Raw genomic sequence first — 21954 nt, forward strand, 5'->3', positions numbered from 1 at the left:
GACGATAAGACCACTCGTGCAGAACGTAAGGCTTTAGACAAGTTTGCACCTATTGTGCAATTTAGGTTGTGATTATTTAGAATATCCAGCCGAAAAACCCGCAGTTCACATCATCAGAACGGAATTCATCGATGTTATTTCTGTCCAAGACGTAACGATAGAAAAGCCATAGTTGTGTTTACTTTGAACAAAAAATGTGTGCAGAACATCAATTTGGTATTTGTGGAGAATAATATAAGAATAAACTATTCAACTCTTAACTTGTTGTTGAATTGCTTTTGACATCCTAAAAAGTATATGTTAAATATAAGTGCTTTTACATTTTGACTCACTCTGTATATTAGTTTTGCTTATTGTTATCTTAAAATACATTTTCTGATTAGAAATCGAATAATTTAGTAAATTTTTTGATAAATAATATTAAAAAAACATTGAAATGTGTGAACCGTGAAACCTTGTGATTCTAGGGTTAAGTTTAAGTAAAATATAAATAAAATGTAATAAAGTTATGTTTAAACAAAAACACTTAGAACGTCGCTTTTAAAGTTGTCCAAATATCTCCCTTAAATTTTTAATGATATTTTAAATCTTGTTTTTACTAGATAGGATTATTATTGTGGCGAATTAAACAAACAATGAACTATTACGAGAATTAATAATAATTAAATTAACATCAACTATATTTCCTTCGATAGCCCTGGCGAGATGAATGAACTTTAACTCATAGGTGCAAATAATTATCAAAATTTAAATGGTTGCAATAAACAATCAAAACAATGTATATGTTCAGGTAAAACTAGGTATGGCTTACCGCTAATAAAAACTAATTACCATGGTTTACACTACTTTAAGAAACAACTAACAAAACGAATTCAATGTGAATGCATTGGTTTACTGTCGAGTTGCGTCTGTCCCTCTTAACGACTAACACTCTTGTGGCGAGATGCATTCCCCGCGCCATACTATATAGGGCTCGTAGGAATACAGGGAGGACAAATGTATTGATTAATTTACACAACCATATTTGAATTTAAACAATTATATAACTTAAATACTATGTTTTTATGGGATTACGCCACAATTATTGGTTGTGATTGTGATGATAATCACATTTTTAAATAACTAATGTTTGACGTTTAGATTTCCACTCCGGAAATCGTTCTCAAAAAAGGTTTTTATCAGAATTTGTATAAAATAATAATCGATTTCCACCTCATATTTCAATTCTTGAAATTGTCTTTAAACCCCATTAAAGATAGTAAATAATATTAAACTGACACAAGAAAACAGCTTCCGAACAATATTAAGAAACGGGTATGGACCTATCGTTATTTAAAATTTTAAACTTTTTTTTTTAATTTTAAACAGTTTTGGAAAAACTGGCGAAGATTTAATTTGTAACTTGAGAATGATTTCAGATGGAAATGTAAATGTCAAAATAAACATATTTTCAACTGAAATTTTGGTAAATTCCCATTAAACAACAAGTAATCAATTTTTTTAAACATAACAAACCAAGATAGTAATAGAATCAAAATTCTACTCACTTCTGCCGTTTCCCTGTTCTATATCTTTGCAGTGGGTCAAAAGGTCCAAGGCGCAAGCTCTTTGCAATAGAGGATCGGCCTGAATGTCGGCTTCAGAACCTTCGATTAAAGCTGCCACTTCCACCTGACATTCCCGAGTTGGGATACGTTTCGATATAAAAGCGTTCTTCAGACATTCGACTGTAGAGCCAGAATCGTCTTCGTCAAGTTTGCAAATACTTTCTATCTCATTTTTACACATCAGCTAAAACGATTAAATGATTGGAATTACTACAACATGGCATAAGAAATTAGTGCTAATTTATTGATTATTTTTTGTTAATAATAGGAATTGTTCGGGAAGAAGTTTGAGACAAACGATTAAGAGCACTTTCCAAGAAAAACAATCAGAGTTTGGACCAGGTACTGACAGTCGCTCCTAGCTCACGTTCTCGTTTGTTAGGTAGGTATACAATCATATTCCTGTTCTAATTTTACAAAGATATATAATTATAGTCCAGGATATGACGGTACAAATTAGGGATGGTCACAAGCTCGAGATTAGCTCGGCTTGGCCGAGCAATTAGCAATTTTTTTTCGAGCCGAGCCGAGCTCTCCTTAACGAGCTTGTCAATATTTTACCTAATACTTCTTCTAATTCATTTCTATCCGCTACGACTGATACTTTTGTTTGTGAATAACTAATTCAGACTACAAATATGGATTTTCAATAAATATACAGTGTGTCCGTAAAGTATGGAATAAATTGGATATTTCCTAAACTAAAAGCCTTTTGAAAAAAATCTAAATATGTCGATTTTTAATTTTAATAACCTACATTTTACAGCCCCCTAGTGGGGTATAGTCCCCCATCGGGCGCGTCCCAGGGTGGAGGATAGGGGAATGCCTCCCAGATATGGGTGGTACCGGGGAAATGAAATACCCAGCGTGTACCAAAAACTAGCAAGTAGCGTCTGATCCAGAGTGGACGGCTACGAACAGCGTCTGACCCAGAGTGGGCGGCTGATACAGAACTCATCAACCCGTCTGGCTAGCGAGGTGTTTTAATGCCAAAAAACCCTCTTCAGGAAACATGTCGAATTATGAAACAAACGGAATAGGACCCCAGGTGGGTAGAGTTACTAACTCGGAATCCCACACCGGGAAACCGGTCCGCCTCAAGGATTCTGGGGGAGGCAAATATTCGACAAAAATAAATGTAGGAACATATAACATCAGATCCATAAACGATGACACTAAAATCCACGAACTAGAAGAAGAACTGACTAAAATACAGTGGGACATTATCGGTATATCCGAAGTAAGAAGAAAACGAGAACAAAAAATACAGCTAAAATCAGGAAATTTGCTATACTATAAAGGTAATGAAGAAAACACCAACAATGAAGTAGGATTTATAATAAATAAAAAAGTAGTTAAACACATACAATCTACCAAGGGCATATCAGATAGAGCAGCATACACGACGCTTAAATTAAAAAGAACGTCCTTAAAAATCATACAGGTGTACGCTCCAACAAGTACCTACAGCGATGAAGAAATTGAACATTTCTACGACATAACGGCTATGGAAGAAAAGAAATCAAAATTAACGCTAATAATCGGGAACTTCAATGCCAAAATAGGAGAACAACTATATAAAGAAGACGACAAAGTAGGACCCCATGGATACGGCAAAAGAAATGATAGAGGACACACATTGATGAATTACTTGGAGGAGAAGCAACTATATGCAATGAATACATTCTTTAAGAAAAAATCCCAAAGAAAATGGACATGGATCAGTCCCAATGGTAAAACTAAAAACGAAATTTATTATATTCTTTCAACGCAAAAATCCATGGTTAAAGACGTAACAGCCCTAAATCGCTTCTCAACTGGTAGCGACCATAGACTAGTCCGAGCCAAGCTGATCATTGATAGTAGATTTGAAATAAGAAAGAAAATGGAAAATAATCAGAAATTAGACATGGAAAAACTAAAACAAGAAAAACAGACGTGCGAAGAGAGCATAAAGGAAATATTGCCGACCCAGGAAGCTATAGAACACAAAAATATCGATGAAATAAACATATTTACTGAAACTCTAACGAAAGTGGGTAAAGAAATAGCACAGACAACAACAAAAAAAGAAAGTTTCATATCCCAGGAAACAAAGATTCTTATGAACACAAGAAGAACATTACTAGAACAAGGGGACAGAAATAAAATGGAATACAAAGAAATAAACAAAACGATTAGAAAAAATATCAAGGAGTGTAAACGGAGAGTACAGGAAGAAAAGATAGAGAAAACAATTGAAAAAATAGAAACATGAAGTGCTTAAAGCAGAACCTGGGAAACATACAAATTAATAGCATAAAGAACAAAGAAGGAGTGGAGACCAACAATATAAAAGAAATTTTACAGATAATGGACGAATATTATACAAATGTCTATAAAAGAGAACAAAAACCAACCCAAGAAATCCATAATCAGTTTCAACTGAAAATAAAGAACGTTAACTCTTTCCTACAACCAGAAATCAGTAAAAATGAAATAAAAAAGGCACTCAAAAAAATGAAGAATAACAAATCTCCTGGGAAAGATGGAATAACTGTGGAAATGCTAAAAAATGGGGAAGTCCTTTATGTACTAATGAATAAAATATTGAACACAAAACAAATACCCAACTCATGGAACGAGGTAATAACACTATTACTATTTAAGAAAGGCGATAGAAAAGATCTGAAAAACTATAGCCCATAACGCTACTGAATGTAATGTACAAACTGTTAACTAAACTACCAACAAACAGATTAACAACTAAGTTAGATAATTACAAGTCAAGAGAGCAAGCCGGTTTTAGAAAAGGATTCAGTACAAGCGACCATCTGCCCACCTGCTTACGATAAAAATATTAATTGAAAAGGCCAACGAATATCAAATCCCAATGTATATGGCATTTGTAGACTTTGAAAAAGCATTCGATAAGGTGGAACATTGGGCAGTAAAGAAATCTTTACAAAATGGGAGAATAGACTATATATACACGGACTTAATTTTCAATATATATGATCAAGCAACAACATCCATTAAAATAGTTGAACAAACGGAGCCATTAAGATACGACGAGGAGTCAGACAGGGTGACACTATATCACCCAAACTATTCAATCAACCTTTGGTGGAAGACGTTGTGAGGAAATTACAATGGGAAAAACGGGGTATTAACATAAATGGCCAATACTTGAATCACTTGAGATATGCAGACGACATTGTATTAATAACAGATAAAAGGGAAGAATTACAAAATATGATGGATGAATTAAATAGCGAATCAACAAAAATAGGTCTACAAATGAATTATAATAAAACGAAAATTATGACCAACCAACCAACCAGAAGAATTAATAATTACAATGGCACAAACAACTATAGAACAAGTAAAAGAATATGTATATTTGGGACAACTAGTTAAATTAAATAAAGAAAATCAGACCGGAGAAATAAAGAGAAGGATACGGTTGGCTTGGGTATCCTTCGGAAAACTTTCCTATATACTAAAAATACAAAATAGCCCCAATATTTAAAAACAAGAGTCTTCAACCAATGTATACTTCCTGTTCTCACCTATGGTTCTCAAACTTGAACGTTTACAAAGGATAACATGGAAAAAATAGCAAAGACTCAAAGAGCCCTGGAAAGACAAATGCTGAACATCAGGCTATCAGACAAGAAAAGAAATACTTGGATCCGCAACAAAACAAAAGTGACCGATGTATTAACGCAGATAGCAAAACTTAAGTGGAAGTTCGCTGGACATACCATAAGACAGAAAGACGACAGATGGAATAAGATGATTATACATTGGAGACCATATAGTTACAAACGAAAAAGAGGAAGGCCACAAATGAGATGGTCAGATGACTTGAAGAAACACGCAGGCCCGAAGTGGATACAAACTGCCTACAATAGAGAGACGTGGAAGAAGGAAGAGGAGGTCTATGTCCAAAATTGGACAGCAAGGGCTGTATAGATAGATAGATAAACATTTTACAACCAAATTTAAGTATACACAGTGATACACATTAAGATGATGACGCCATCGGATTTCTTGTAATTGTAACAACCTGTATCTTGTGACATTTTTAGATCAATCAAAATGAGCTAATTCCAAAAAGGTCTAATAGTTGGGGTCTAGCGGACAGAAATTGAAATATATGCGCTTAGAAAATAAATTATTTATCAATTGCAAAAAAGTAGCCTACTAGTTTTTAGTGAAATGTCATTATTTTATTACGTTTAGTAACAATTAAGTAATACAATAAATTGTATTAGTTCATGAATGTTCTGTATTTTTATTGCTTAGAATTAATTTGAAGCAGAAATGAATTTTATTTAAGTGTGAAGCAAAGAATTTAAATACTCATGATGATTGGGTATGGAGACAGATCGGGAACTTAGATGGTAGTGTGTAATTTATTTAGCCACGAGCCACGAGCTCAACCTGCGGCTCTAAGTTCAACCCGAGCTTCTATCTCGAACTCGGCTCCAAATTTCGAGCCGACTCAAGTTTATCAAAAGCTAGGCTCGGCTAGAGTCCATCCATAGTAAAAATACAAGAAATCCTCTGATTTTTTTATATGTATCGATTTACTTGAAATTTTGAGAGTAGTTAAAAAATAGCCCAAAGGTCTACCCTAAGGCAATATGTGCTTTTCTTCTGGGGGTAGTTACTACCTCAACTCGGGAGTGAGAAAAGTTAAGACAAAAATGTTTTTTAGAAAAGTCAATATTTTTGGAGTTATTCGTGACTGAAAGTTCACAAATTACATAACTCCAAAAATTTAGATTTTATCAGGAAAACTGTTTGGATATAAAATGAAGCTTATAAAACAAAGATATTAGTTTTGTATTATTACCGTAAACTTATTATTAACAAAATTATGGCTGTTCTAAAGTAGACTTTCATCATTGAATAGAAAAATCCAAACATATAATGTTAAATAACCGGAAAACTATATTTTTTTCATGGAAAGGGGAGTTTTTAAAGATCTTAAAAAAACCTCAAAAATGACCGCATATATTTTTTGAGATTAACAAACTCATTCCCGCTAAAACCACCCTGGTTGAAACTATTCGTTGTTCATTTACAATTTCATATTCTTCATTTATATGCAAACATTACATTCTGGAATTTTAACTGGTTTAGCAGGTATCATTTTGAAAAAAATCCGAGTTTAAAGTGAAGACACTTTTTTCAGATAGCTTCAGAACAATATTTTCGGAATTTCTCAAAAAAATCCACGTTTTTCAAAATAGCTCAACAACTAAAGAAGATACCGAAAAAGTGCTACAATACAAAAAACAGCTTTTTGTTACTGATGATTTTGATTTTTTTTTATTTCTATAGACTAAAAATTAAACGATATATTATGTTCGTTTAAAGTTTTTATTTGCATGCGTTTAGCACCATCTTCAAGCCCTTTCAGCGCAACTCTTTTTAAAACGAATTACTTAAAAAAATTTAATATACATCATTTTGCACGTTTTAAAATAAACTAATTTAGGTTACTTGTTCTTTTAATAATTTTTACTTCAATTTAACATTAAAACATAGTTGAACCTTAATCTGCACGATCTAGAAAAACATCATTTACTTCCCGATAGAAGCTCGGTAACTATGCTTATATATAATTGTCCTTTTTGACTGTTTCTATACATTTTTTTTCATTCTGTTAGTAGTAATGGCATTACAGCAGCTTATAAAAGAAATATTGACACAGAAATCCCTCCCCAATGATTGGAATATTGGAATACTTTGCACCATTCACAAAAAAGGAGATATCTTTGAACGCTCTAACTACAGAGGAATTACGCTTCTAAATGCAGCATATAAAGTATTTTCCACAGTACTATGTCACCGTATGGCACCATATGCAGAACGGATAGTAGGAAAATACCAGGCTGGTTTCAGAGGTAGTAAATCGACATTTAATCAGATTGCAACTCTGAAACAAATTTTAGAAAAAACACTGGAATATGGCATTGATACTCACCACATATTTATTTACTACAAAGCAGCCTACAAATCTGTGAATAGAAGAGAAATGTTCAAAGCAATGAAAGAGCTAGGAATACCAAATCAGTTGGTAAATTTAACAAAACTAACTCTTGAAAAAGTTGAATGTAGAGTACGAATTCAGGGGGAACTGTCTGAACCTTTTAAAACAAATAACGGGCTGCGCCAGGGAGACCCTCTCTCCTGTATACTGTTCAATCTGGCTCTGGAAAAAGTAATACGTATGTCACAAATCACAACCATTTCTTCAATATATAATAAATCAGTGCAAATCCTTGCCTATGCTATCAATATTGTTGGTAGAACGGAAAACGCTGTACGAGAGGCATATGTAGCATTAAAAGAATCAGCTACAAAAATGGTTTTAATAATAAACACCAACAAAACGAAGTATATGAAAATAAGCACGCAACCACAAATCCTACGAACACTTGTTATAGAAAACGACGTCATCGAAGCAGTGAACGAAATTGTATACCTGGGAATGCTCCTTAACACTGACAATAATACTACCGCAGAGATAAACCGCAGAATTTGAACGGTCAGCAGATGCTATTTTGGGCTCAATCTCCTCATTAAATCCAATTATATCGAGAAATACAAAAATAAAACGACAAAATAATAATACGCCCAGTCCTAACATATGGTTCAGAGACCTGGACTCCAACAAAAAGTAATGTAAACATGTTAGGATGTTTCGAAAGAAAAGTACTAAGGCGAATCTATGGGGCAGTGAATGACAATGGTGTGTGGAGAAGACGATACAACTTCGAACTTTATAATAATATACCAGGAACTAGATATCGTAAAACATATTAAGATAGGACGTCTGAGGTGGATAGGGCATGTAATGCGGATGGAACAAAATGACCCAGCTAGAAAAATCTTCTTGATAGACCCATTGGTCAGAGAAGAAGAGGAAGACCCAGAACAAGGTTCCTTGATAACATCGATAAAGACATGAGAAATATGGGAATACGTGGCGGAGGAAGGCGATGGATAGGGGACGACTGGAGAGAAATTCTTGAGGAGGCTAGGACCCACGCAGGGTTTTAAAGTCAGAATCATGATGATAGTAGTATGGGCCTTACATGGCAAGCAGTTTCAGTGTAAGGACATTTGTATCTTAAATACTTTCCTCTTCTACTTCCTTTTTTAGCTTCTTGGTAAACTTCTTTATTCTCTTTTATTCCACAATGACCTTTAATCCAAACTAGAGATATCTTGATTTGTTGACTTTGCAGTTCTTGAAATTTAGTTAGTACCTATATTGGTTAAAATATCATTACTATTGACCTAGTGAATATTTTTTATTTTTATAACAGCGCTGTTACTATTTGAACAAATTGCAAAAGATTCTGATGGAACTTTTATATTAAATTTATTATATATATTCTACTTTAAATTAAATAAATAACGACTCACCCCCAATAAGGGATCCAAGTTAACATTCAAGGCTCTCTCTCTAAGAATTCCCGCCATCTCCTGCTCACAATTATTAGACAATTTGGACATCTTAAATTGATTTTTTAAACATTTTATTACCAAATCTTCGGGTTTTTTGTCGTTCCTGGGCCCGAGCAATTCCTTTTTACAAAACTTATTGATATCCAACTGACAGTTTTTCTGTAGAGAAGGATTAAGAAGGGCATTTGAGTTTTGTTCCATCAGTCGATGGGTTACAATAACTCGACATCGTTTGCTGAATCCTTTTTCGTCTTTATTCGTCTAAAATAAAAGATAATTGAGCTACAGTCAAATTAAAATCCAGTAGTGAAGAATTAAAAAAAATTGTTTATGGATAAGACAAAAGAATATCTATTATATGCCATAGCATTGACGTAACAAAAAATATTAAGTTTCAAGCCAAATGATATCAAATAGAGATGACTATATTCTTTGATTTATGTAGAAATAATGTAAAAACAAAAGCAATCTGTTTTCTGATCTCTTGTTTGTTTGTGCTTCACATTTATAGTCCTCGTTTTTCAGCACATTATTAGGCAAAGTGCGAAATACATTAACGTCTCCTAAAATAGATATCTATGTCTCAAAAGACAGACGGATCATTAAGTGCCTGTACTGTGATTGTCGCTTAAAATAATCACGTGATAGCTTACAAACTCTTACATTAAAAAAACCTATTTATTGAACAACGAATTATTGAACAACGTACCTTAAGGCATTCATAGACGTTTTCTTTGGGAACTCTAGGACAATATTGGTCAATGGCTCCAGCACAATTGGTCAAGAGGGCGTAATCCACACTGTTGTCGAAAATTTCTAGTTTCTGGATTTTGAAGATATGTTTACCGCATGCAGGTGTTAGTTGATCTTGGGGTACCATTTGGAGACATTCCAATACCTATTGAAACAGATGTATTTAATATGTTGAGCTGTACTAAGTGATCCCAAAAAATGCAAAACAAAAATAAGATTTAACATATCACCGTTTATACTCCATTCGCTTAGCTCGGGCATATTTTGACATATTCATTGTCTGAAACCTACAACACAACAATTCCTACTTCTCAGTATTAATAGCTCAGGTATACTACTATTGCAGACTTCTTTCTTTGAATAATATTTTGTGTAGTATATATTTAAAAGATATATTTTAGTTGTTATAATTTAACATACATAACTATTTATTATATATGGTGCTAATAAATAAATATTGATTGTCGGTAATTTGTAAAGTTCTATTTTATATACTATTTAGTTTGTTTACTATTATATTGGCTATAAATACGTGTGCTTGGTTGTATAGTAATGTCCAGCCACTTCGAGTCTGTCAAAAGTAACTAACAAAAAAATAATTACTAAATACACTAGACAGTTCTGACTGGAGATAGCGAACCGAGTATAACCGTATCAATATAACATGAAAAGTGGCTGCAGTATAATGGAGATTCTTTCTCAGATAAAACAATAGAACTTGGCGACCAGTTATTAAGAAAAATATCCAAGTCCACACGCTAAAATGGGGTAACATACTGGTGGAATTCCTAAGGAAGATTCCAAATTAGTCAAGAGATATTAAACATAAAAAATCCATTTGATTAAAGTTGAAATCCATTCATATTTGAAGAACTCACCTAAGCGAGAACAAGCTGTATTCAGGATAAAAAAAGTCGTGTTGTGGCCAAATATTAAATTTGATACAGCATATAGCAATTGGTTTCAGCAAAGTTTAGCAATTTCGCTTCAGAGGAAGCAAATTACCGATGTGACTTATATTGACCTTACTGCGGCATATGACACTGAACAAAAATTATTGATAAAGGTGCAAATGAGACAATATCACTAGAGATTTTAATCTAGGTAATTTACCTAAATACATACAGCAAAACATACATACAACTATCTGAGCGTACAAGAAAGGAAATGCCGTTGTAGAATCCAGAATAACGGTTTATACCAAGCGAATGTACTCCCTCCTGTCTTGTACATAACATACACGCCAATAACATACCATATAATACAGACACGAAATATTTTATATATGCAGATGATGTTGTAACTCCCTGATAGCTTAAAAGGCCTGGATGAATTTAATATCAAGAATTGTCTGAAGCAAGGAATTCTCCACAAGGACTTATCATAATTTGGAGAAGTTGTTCCCTTTGTAATATTGCTGTGAACCAAATACTTGGCAGACACTTGGCAAAATTGGTCACAGGGCTCTACTATGCCGAATTATTGGGCCGATTCGACGCCGAATTGCAGATAAACGGCCCTATTTGACGAAGAAAAAGTGCTCTTCTACTACAACAACGCACAGGTTCACATTACCGCCTTCGCCACGGTCAAATTGGGCTACGAAATCCTCCCCCAGCCACGGTATTCTCCAGATTTGGCCTCTTGCGACTTTCTTTTGTTTCCAAACTTGAAAAAGGCTCTCGCCGAGCAGAGATTTGAGTCAAATGAGGAGGTCATCGCCGCCACGGTGACCTACTTTGCATACCTCGAGAAAACGTATTTTTTAGACGCGTTAAAGTTGCACGATGGCTGGGTCAAATGTATCGAACCAAAAAGTGACTATATTGAAAAATAAATCGTCAATTTTCCAAAATTTTCTTTTCGCTTTTATAGGCTTAGTACTTATCAGACTTCCAACGTTTATATTAAATCTTTGCAAGCTTATTAAAAAAATGAATTGAAATATACGCAGAAAATGCAATCGGCAATTACCAGGCAACAGACAAGAAAGATCGATTGTTGATCAAATGTTTGTGAAAAAACAAGTATTACATAATAGTTATGAAGACAACCTAACTTCACATGAACTATTTTTAGATTTTAAGCAGGCGTAATATGAGTTGCATGAAGAACAAAAGTAAAAAAATAAAAGTTTACATAAAAAGTAAAGTATGCGTAAAGAACCAAACATCAGACCTACTTAAAACAAACAGAGGTGTAAGACAGGGACACCTCTTCCCAGTAAGAGGTGGTAAAATCCGTAGGAAGTGAACGATACTGCATTTAAAACATCAGTACTTAGCGTATGCTAACAATCTGACTATAATAACACAACTAAAAAGAAGTTAGAGGTAACAATAAGGCTCATAACCGCTGGATAGAAATACAACTTAGAAATAAATGATGAAGACCTAAAAATTAATAACGGCGTTGAAAAAAAAACTCTACACATTTGAGAGTAAAGACAATTTTATCTATCTGGGAGTGAATATAAGGAACAAAAACGAAGAAAGCGTACAAATCAATTACAGAATAAATAAAGGTAATAGAAATACCGGAGCCATGATGAAAATGATAAAACCAACAACGTTATAAAGAAGAGCAAAAGAAATATGTTATGATCAGTGATTTATGGGTGTGAAACATTGATACTAAATAAATCAGAAATACGAAAGCTAGAAGTGGGAGAGTAGAATATTCCGCACAATATATGGAGGAAAGAGAATTAAAGAGCAGATGGGTAAGAAGGACCAATATGGAGTCGGAATTGTACCGGTAGTCGGGTAACAATAATATCACTAATTAAAGCCCAAAGAATAAGATGACTAGGACGTATAAAAAGACTTCCTGAAACAGCAAGTAACAAAATGCTAAGAATGGGCCAATTGAGAACAAGTCGAAAAAGGCGTAAGAAGAAAATTCGGAAAAAGAAGAAATTCGGAAACTAAAGCTCTTAATATAAAAGTTTGGGGAGGAATTTCCAAACAAGTCTTGGGCTTTCATGGCCTGTAGAGCTGATTTATCATATATATATATATATATATATATATATATATATATATATATATATATATATATATATATATATATATATATATATATATATATATATATATATATATATATATCTGCAGGAAAGTACAAGACAATCACTACTCACTACCACATTAATTTCCAGAATCTTGGAGAAAGCCGGGTTCACAGACCTCATTCTGGCCTATGAAAGAACCATTCATGTGATGGAGTATTGGAAAAAAATAATTTAGAAGATTCATGTGATTCAGATACGGAAAATAAGTATCTAATATAACTCACCTGGGCTTCTCCCGACTGTACATTCTTACAAAACTTCTTGATGTCCGCCTTGCATTCATTGTTTAACACTGGATCATAATCGATCTTTTCCCTCTGTTGAAAGATCTGAGCTTTAAGCTGCTGTTTGCAGTCCTTTGGTATGACGCCTTTATCTCCCTTTATAGTAGCGTTTAGGATATGTTCGCTGAGACATTCTATAACGGCACTTTTGGTACTGGCTTTGGCACACAATCGTTGCGCGTGACTTTTACAAGCTAACTTGAACTTGTACGTGAATTTGTAGTCCTTCAGTGAGATGATCTGGAAATGTTCGATGCTGGCTCGACAGTTTGGTATTGACTTTACTTGAGGATTGTTTTTGTTTTCTGAAAATAAATATTTTAAAATGTAAAAATAAAAAAAAATACATGATTCATACAGTTAGTTCCTGAGCTTTAATGACTCTGTTGTCCAACAGACAATTTACCGAAAATGTTTTATTACAGGAATCAGCTTTGGGCTCAATTATGTAATTCTTAAGTGAAATTGACAAAAGTTGGTACTCTTCTTATAGTTCCAGGATATGATGGTAGAAATAGTAGACCACCTCAGAATTTTTTTATACGCATCGATTTGCATGAAAATTTGTAGGTAAGCATCTCAATATACCTACCACTTCAAAATCTACCCTATGCCAATATGTGCTAATTATTTTTAGGGTTAAAACTACCTCTTATTGTCCAAATTTATATAAGCTAAAATTAAACCTTATAACAGATAGGAATAACTAATATGTCAGACAAAGATTGTTTGATAATCTGAAATATTATTCACTAATTTTATTAATGTGCCAATCCTTCAAAACCACCCTTTATTATAACTAACATGGGAAAAAATATTTTACTCATATTTTTAATTAATTTGATATAACCATGCAATATAATTAATATTAATGAAACATAATTAATTGTGTATTAGTTTTCAACCCTTAGTTTTATTATTGCAATCCTTAGAAGCCTCTGTTATTGCATAATATCCATATTTTATGGATGTGCATACACTTATAAGAAAATTTGTAGTTAAGCTCCTTCAACATCTACCCTGTGTCAATAGATTTATATTATATTATAGGGGTGAAAACTACCCCTACTGTCAAAAATTACAAAACAGTACCTTAAATTATACAGCAAGTTGTATAATGATGCATTAATTTTCTGGAATATCACATGTGATTTTGTATAATTGATCAACCCTTACAACCATCCCCTATTATGACTTAAAAATAGAAAAAAAGTATTCAATGGCATATTTAAATAATTTATTATATTGCTAAAACATTTACATTAAAAATAATTGTACAATGAATCCACAAAAATGTTTTCATAAACATTTACAAATACAAAATCAGAAATCATCGTGAGTACTGACGTCACCATCAATATCTTCCTCTGCTTGATCCACAATTAGAGCACTATTGTAATAATTTTCTCCCGAACATCCACTAAAAGTTGGATTGCAAGAAAGCTCAACATTTCGGTAGCTGCATGACGCACCACAACCTTTTGTGCAATTACAAAAAATCATTGTTGAAAAGTTATTCTGGTACAGGTGCAGCCTTGTTGCCTGATTGGTTGCAAAGATCCTTCAATAATTTGCCACCCCCAATCAGTTGAACGCATGTTCTTGTTGCCAAGCCAAACTTGCATTTGATAAGTTCTCTTAATGTCTTCATTTAGGGCATCTACAGTGGGAACAAGGGATGCTAGTTTGAGGCACTCACGATATATGCATATCGCATCTGCTCAAAATACAACTCTAGTCAGTATACGGGTACTGTTCGCCCCGACAGTACCCAAGTGGATCAAGTGGGTGGATTCTGCCCTTCATAAGGACATAGTCTCTCCAGGCGGATGACCTTCGGCTTCGTGGCGTCTGTTGCACCCTATATACAAGGTCATTTATCTTCTAAGTAACCAGGTACGGTCCCTCCCAGGACCGTCAACTTGGGACTTTAACCTTTTCTTCTGGTTGGTTTTTAGAGCCAAACTGCATCATCTTTCCTGAAACTAACATGAGTTGATTTCTGATCGAATCTAACTTTCATCCGATCACGGGTGAGTTGTAGCTTATTCCTGGCGAAATAGTGGACCTTAATCAGTCGATTCTTTAGGTCGCTGATATATTCGGGTAATTCCTCTTGGTCCGCCTCTTCGCCTGGTAGCTTCATCTCGACCAGTCAAGAACATTTCATGTACAAAAAGGAACAGGTAGTTGTTGATGGTCCGGCTATGTCTTTCTACCATGCCGTCGGACTGAGGATGAAGGGGTGTCATTCGGGTCAAAACCATCATGGTCTTCCAAAACTTCTGATTCGAAGTTGCGGCCCTGGTCAGAATGAAGCAGAAGTGGAATCTCACGGTCTCACAGTCTCACCAACTGTGATTGCTTCTTGGTTGGGTAGTTCAACTACTTCTGGCCATTTGGAAAAATAGTCTATAGCAACCATCAAATACTTGTTTCCTGAAGTTGTTACTGGAAATAGTCCCAGAATGTTAATAGAAACTCGTTCTCATTGAGTCCCGGTGATGTATTGTTGAAGTTTTCCCATAAGTCTCGTTTTTTGTCCCTTCTTGGACGCACACAGGTCACATCGTTTGCATAATTCTTCCACATCTTGCCGACAATTAAACCAATAATACCTCACAGGGACTCTGGCCAGAATGATCTCAAAATGTCCCCTGGAGCGGCTATCATGGAGTGCTACATGCAGGTCCTTAACACATGACCATGGTAGACAAACTTATGGCACTGTGCTTGTTTCATCTGGACTCTCCCATTTACGACGTCATGCGTCATCTCGCAGACACAAGAAGTCCCACTGAAGCCAATAGCCCTTCACTGGTTGCCCATATTTGACAATCTCCTGCCATTGTGGCCTAGTTCCGTTGTGCAGCCACTCGGACTATTTTTAGATCTGGATCTTTATTCTGTCCAGCATGGAGGATTTCTTGGGCTAGAGCTTCTTCGTCACTTCAATCCTCTATGGTTTTCAACTATAGAATCTGGACCTCTCGTCCTTCTTGGCGCTTGCAAAATCGGCAATTCCTCTCTTTGCTCGGATAGATGACTTCTTTAGGTTCAGTGGAAAGTTGGTGTGTAACGTTTTCTTCTATTCTAATCACTCTTACAACTGGCTCGCACGTTTCAAGTAATTGGCCCTTTTTGAAAGTGGTCTTGTTGTCATTTGGGTTGACCACCCTTACTGGAACAGTCTTCTTTTGCCCATCTACCAAACATCTGGCCACAATGATGCCTTCATTGTCCTGTCCTTCTAGTGCTAATAACGCCACCAGATGCATAAATTTGTGCGACCACTATCTTTTCGCTGTTGGGAGAGATCTTCGTGTCTTCTACTACTAATATCTTTAGTCCATTTTGCTGATTTCTAGAGACGGACAGTAGAATTTCTTCATTGCTGGCGACTAAGGTCCTGTTTCTGACATCTACAATAAACCCATCGACGTGTCCCAGTTCGATTTTTACACATCTCTCCCCATCAACAGTTATATTTTCACCTGTCGCTGTCTTCAGTATGGGAGGTTTCTTATAAATGATTGGTCCAGGAAACGTTTACTCATCACTGAATTAGTTGTCCCTTACTTACCCCTGACTTAGTAGAGAATCTGGGGGCTTATGGCAGAGCAGTCAACGTGCGCTCCTTGACGTTGGCTTCTTTTAGTTTTCCGAATAGCGTTGCTGTTGTGTAGATTGCCTGCCGGTCGATTTTTGTACTCTGATTTTGTACGTTTCTGAAATCACGTTGAAGGTGGCCTACAAAACCACAATTATAACACTTTGGACGCCCTTGACGTTTTTGTTTCAAAAAATCAGCTATTGGGCCCCAACACCTGGGGCAGCGTATTTAGATCACCTTTTTCCACTTCGGCAACACATCTTACTTGATGAGGTTTGCGTTGATGACGGGACACATTCTTCCCGGTTTCATACTCCAATGCTGCCACAATAGCGTCCTTCAATATTTGGTAATATGCTAGAGTAATGTATGCTAGAGATCATCTACATCGCGCAGGCCATCAAGGAAATATTGAATTGGTGTAGGAACTTTTCCGGGGCTACCTACCATCTTTTTTACTCCCGCTCCGTATTCTTGCACAGATTCCTTGGAGCCTTGGATACGCACTTTTAGGTGACTGGTACACTTGTTTCAAACATTGGATGCCATCTTAGTTCTAGAGCCGATAAGATGGTCTCATAGTTCTTTCTCATAGTACGTCCTCTGGGACGTTTTGGAAGATTTCGACAGCCTTACCTCGAAGTGCTAATATGAGAGTTGTTGCCCTCTGTTCATTGGTCCATCCATTATTTTGTACTCGCCGTCAAATTTAAGAGGAGTAATTATTCCGTTGACAGGGCGACAAATCACTTCTGGTTTACCTTCAACTTTCAGTTTCTGGGTCTATTCAATTTCTAGGCTGATATTGTTTCATGTCTTCTTTTTTTCTCTTCGATTTCTCTTTTTATATCCCCCTTACTCATTTTTGAAGTTTCTATTGATATAACACTCACGAGCAACTCTCTGTCTTCTTGACGACGTTTCTCTTCAACTTTCTTTTCTTCCAGACAACGTTTTTCTTTAGCATCTTTTTCTTCCTGACGACGTTTGTCTCCAGATTTTTTTCTCCCTGACGACGTCTATCTTCAGCTTTTTTTCTTCCTGACGGAAGTTTCTCTTCAGCTTCTTTTTCCTCGAGACGACGTTTCTCATCAGCTTCTTTTTCTTCTCATCGACGTTGTTCCATTGCGGCTATCATATCTCGAATTGCCTCCATCTTGGTCTCACTTCTTTTTTTGACCATACAAATTCTCGATAATATCTTCTTTCACTCAATCCCACTTTTTATGACACAAATTGTTACGTTCTTCTGTGGGTTACACTGTGGGTACTAAATAACAAATATCTCATTAATAATTATATAAATACACTAATAAATATCGCCTAAAATAATATGGGTATGGCTTACAAAAACACTTGTCTAACTACTGTCTATTCAAAGACAGCCGAGTAGTTTATATACACGAACATCTATTCTAGAGAAGGCACGAATGTCGAATCAGCACTTTAATACGAGATTTCAGAAAAATACCGATAAAGAAGTTCGTGCTGGCTTCTTGAATTACTATTACGCCAGGCTGCAATTAGAGCGTTGTGACTGTGTAACTCATAACAATGTTATTAAGGTTTAAATTTTACATTCGTATTTTCTATATTTTCATCATTTCTATATTTCTATATTTTTCTATCATTCCTTAGAACTATGCTTAGAACGTATGTGTATGTTAATTTTAGAATTATAAACGGATATACAATTTACCTTGAAGCCAGAGATGACAGGATAATTTTTGATGGTAAATTTAACTGATATCCCAATATTGCTACCAATCTATGATAGTTCTTTGTTTGGATGATGCCGTGTGGATTCTTATCATCCCAGATGTGCATATTATGCGAATTACTGACTACATCTCTTGTGAAACCGGATTCGTCAATGAAAAGAACTTTTATAAAAAATGTTTTGTCTACGTGCTATTGTCGCAGAAACTGTCCAACATAGATAATCAGCCGCTGTTATGATTTTTTGTGTATACTCTACATCTATGTTTGTTCCAACAGATCTAGGTTTCTAAGAAAGCCTATTATAGGTTTCAGAAAAACGTTTGTTACATGATCAGGTTATGAAAACACCTATTCCAGGTATTTATAGCGTTGGCGAACAAAAAATTTGCATGTTGCTCTGTCTACTTTACCCATTTTACAGAGATGATATCTGAGTGAGCAGTATTCAGTGGGAACACCTTTGATTACCAAAGTTCTTTCTTCTCCCCAAGCTCATGTTCTTGCTAGAATGGCTCTGGCAAGAATATGAGCTCAATCTCATTCCAAAATGTGCACAATCAAAATAAATTAGTTTATTTCTTATAACTGTCTCTCGTAACATAGCATCAATAGTCTCAACCATTCGCCTATATATATATATATATATATATATATATATATATATATATATATATATATATATATATATATATATATATATACTGTATTTGGAAATTTTTCAGCATAAAGCCCTCTAACCTCTAAATAGTCTCCAGACGTACTAAAGATGAAATCTTCCATAGTCAGTAAAAGCCATTTAGTAATTAATTATTGACAAGTACTGACAATTATTCTATGGAAACTATTGCAAACTATAAATAAGCCACTGGAGAAAATTTATCAACAAAGTTTATACCAGCTCTCTAAGGTGTATTTAATAAGTTTTGTTTAACCCGTCTGTTTTAAACCGGTTGCAACCAATTGGCTTAATGTACATTTTCGATTCATTTAAGATACACATTGTAGAATTCTGGACCCTGCACCAGCTTGTACAGATCTAATGGACGGGTACCATATGTTTTTGGAATCACTTGGTATCCTCAGAATATCCTGTTTCAGAATCCCTGCTACACCAAACAGCTCCATTATATCTAGGTGTCCCTTGACTGGCGCATATCCAGTAAGGAATCCTGATATGATGCACACCTGACTCCTGCTTGTCACCCAGACACTCTTGAACTCAGGCTTTGTTCCGATCACGGACAGTGCTTTTTGGTATTCCTAAGACCGGTTCCTGGTCGAAGTATGTTGCAGCTGATCCTCTTCTGCCAAGTTCATTAACTCTTTCATTGCCGTGTATTTGCCAATGACCTGGCACCCACATTTTAGGGCTCCTGAGGGCCCCACAGTCACTTGACTATGGTGGTCCTATATCGATTCGCTTAAGTTCAAACACCCCTATGTTAATTTCCTTCTGGAATCGCTATTATTTTTAGATAAATCTTTGGCATTATCTTATTAAATTACTTTTTCTCAGAACCAATTAATAACAATTGGGATGGATTATTCTTATAATAAAATTATTGCAAATAAACTTTCATAAATAAATATAATAAAACTTTCTTTTTTATCGAATTTTACTTTTCGAAGTAAGTTTTCGTTAGCTTAAGGTATGGGAAAACCATTTTTATTTCATCTCTGCAAAAATGTTGAAGCCATTAACCCTACGATTCAGTCTCACTACGTCTCTGGTTTCAGGACAATAGATCTGTTTACCCTTCTAAAATGAAGTATAGGTTCTAAGCTTACTGAAAATTTTATACAAATAAAATTAACAGTAATACAATTAAAAATACAAAACGAATACAAAACGATAATTCCAACTTTGGATGTCTAGAACTCGAAAAGGAGTGCCTGTATATGAAGTACTAACATATTTTTCTCTCAACCTATACAGGTCCGGATTTTTCGTATTGGTCCTCGGAGATGAAATATTCCGAAAGGCGATGTAACACATCCATAATAATAAAAAACGTTTAGAACGGTAATAAAGCTTTAAAAAATCGGTTAGACAATGAAAAAGAACTTACCAATAAGACAGTCCACTACGTCATCGTCCTTTCCACAAAGCGGCTCGATAATTTTACTGCAGTACTTTGAAATATAAGGATTCAATTCAACTCGTTCAGCTTCCATCTCGGTAAAAGATTCAACGATATCCTGACATTTGTCCTCTAAATCTTCTAGATGGTCTTGAAGGCACTGTATTTCCTCACCTTTCTTTAACTTGTCTTGACAGTAGAAACTCAAATCCTTGACACAAGCTTCTTCTATTTCGGGCTGCAGGTTCACGCTTACGGCTCTTTGTCGCATCACGCGCCTGATTTGCTGGATACACGTCTTGTCGATTTGTAGAGATTCTTGGGATTGATAAGCGTGTCTAAGAGAAGAAAATAGCACACGGATAAAAGTTAAATGGGCTCCAAAATATAAAAACAGAACTACTACACCAGCGCCTTTTTACTGATGTTTAAACGCAATATACGCAACTCTAAACGGATATCTTTTTCTACTTGCAGTGCCGAATTCTTGCCATCATGACTATTTTTATTTTAGCCATAAAGAATGGGTCCAATCGACATTTATTCTGCTTTCCAAAAAAAGCCAATGTAAAGGAGTGCAATGAACATCGCACCATAGCCTTAATGAGTCATGTCTTGAAATTATTTTTAAAAGTAATTCACAACAGAATACATAAGAAATTAGACGAATGCATAAGTAATACGCAAATGGGATTTAAGAAAGGTTTGGGAACATGGGATGCACTGTTTGCAGTCAGTGTTCTTTCGCAGAGATGCCTAGATATGATTAAGGAAGTATGTACCTGTTTCATTGATTTTGAGAAGGAATTTCACAGTGCAGCATAATCGTTTTAAAGAATTCTTTTAAATAAAAATATAGACACTAGAGGTATTAGAATTATATGTAACCTCTATTTGGAATCAAACAGCGAAAGCGAAAGTTGAAAATGAACTGACTGGGGATATTCAGAATCGCCGTGGGGTGCGCCAAGGGTGTATTTTATCACCATTATTGTTTAATTTATACAGTGAAGCCATCTCAGAATTAGCGTTGACCGAAGTCAATGAGGGCCTAATAATAAACAGTAAGCCAATTAATAACAAGATATGCTGACAATACCTTCCTTCTGGCGGGAACAGTAGAAGAACTGCAACACCTTTGGTGAATTAGGGACTAAAAATAAATTTGAATGAAGAAAACCAAGTTCATGGTATTTACAAAAGCACAAAACATCAAAGTTAAGCTGATACTAGATAATACAAAAATTAAGCAAATATCTTCATATGAATACCTTGAAGTATAGATCATAGAAGATACTGATCATACAAAACAAATAAGATGCCACATTGAAATTGCACGGTCAACTTTTAA

The 21954-nt window shown here is 35.1% G+C and overlaps 1 protein-coding gene across 1 annotated transcript in view; it reads right to left on the bottom strand.

Moving 5' to 3' along the window:
• Positions 1-21954, bottom strand: part of Glg1 (Golgi apparatus protein 1) — a 58752-nt gene that overhangs the window by 12623 nt on the left and 24175 nt on the right. Inside the window, exons 5-9 of the mRNA XM_072526159.1 lie at positions 20592-20941; positions 13128-13492; positions 9787-9975; positions 9036-9338; positions 1548-1791 (exon numbers count right to left, since the gene is read on the bottom strand). Coding sequence (XP_072382260.1) covers positions 1548-1791; positions 9036-9338; positions 9787-9975; positions 13128-13492; positions 20592-20941 — 1451 coding nt within the window. The remainder of the gene's footprint in view (positions 1-1547; positions 1792-9035; positions 9339-9786; positions 9976-13127; positions 13493-20591; positions 20942-21954) is intronic.

The sequence above is a fragment of the Diabrotica undecimpunctata genome, chromosome 3, assembly GCF_040954645.1.
Source record: "Diabrotica undecimpunctata isolate CICGRU chromosome 3, icDiaUnde3, whole genome shotgun sequence".
Lineage (NCBI taxonomy): Eukaryota > Metazoa > Arthropoda > Insecta > Coleoptera > Chrysomelidae > Diabrotica > Diabrotica undecimpunctata.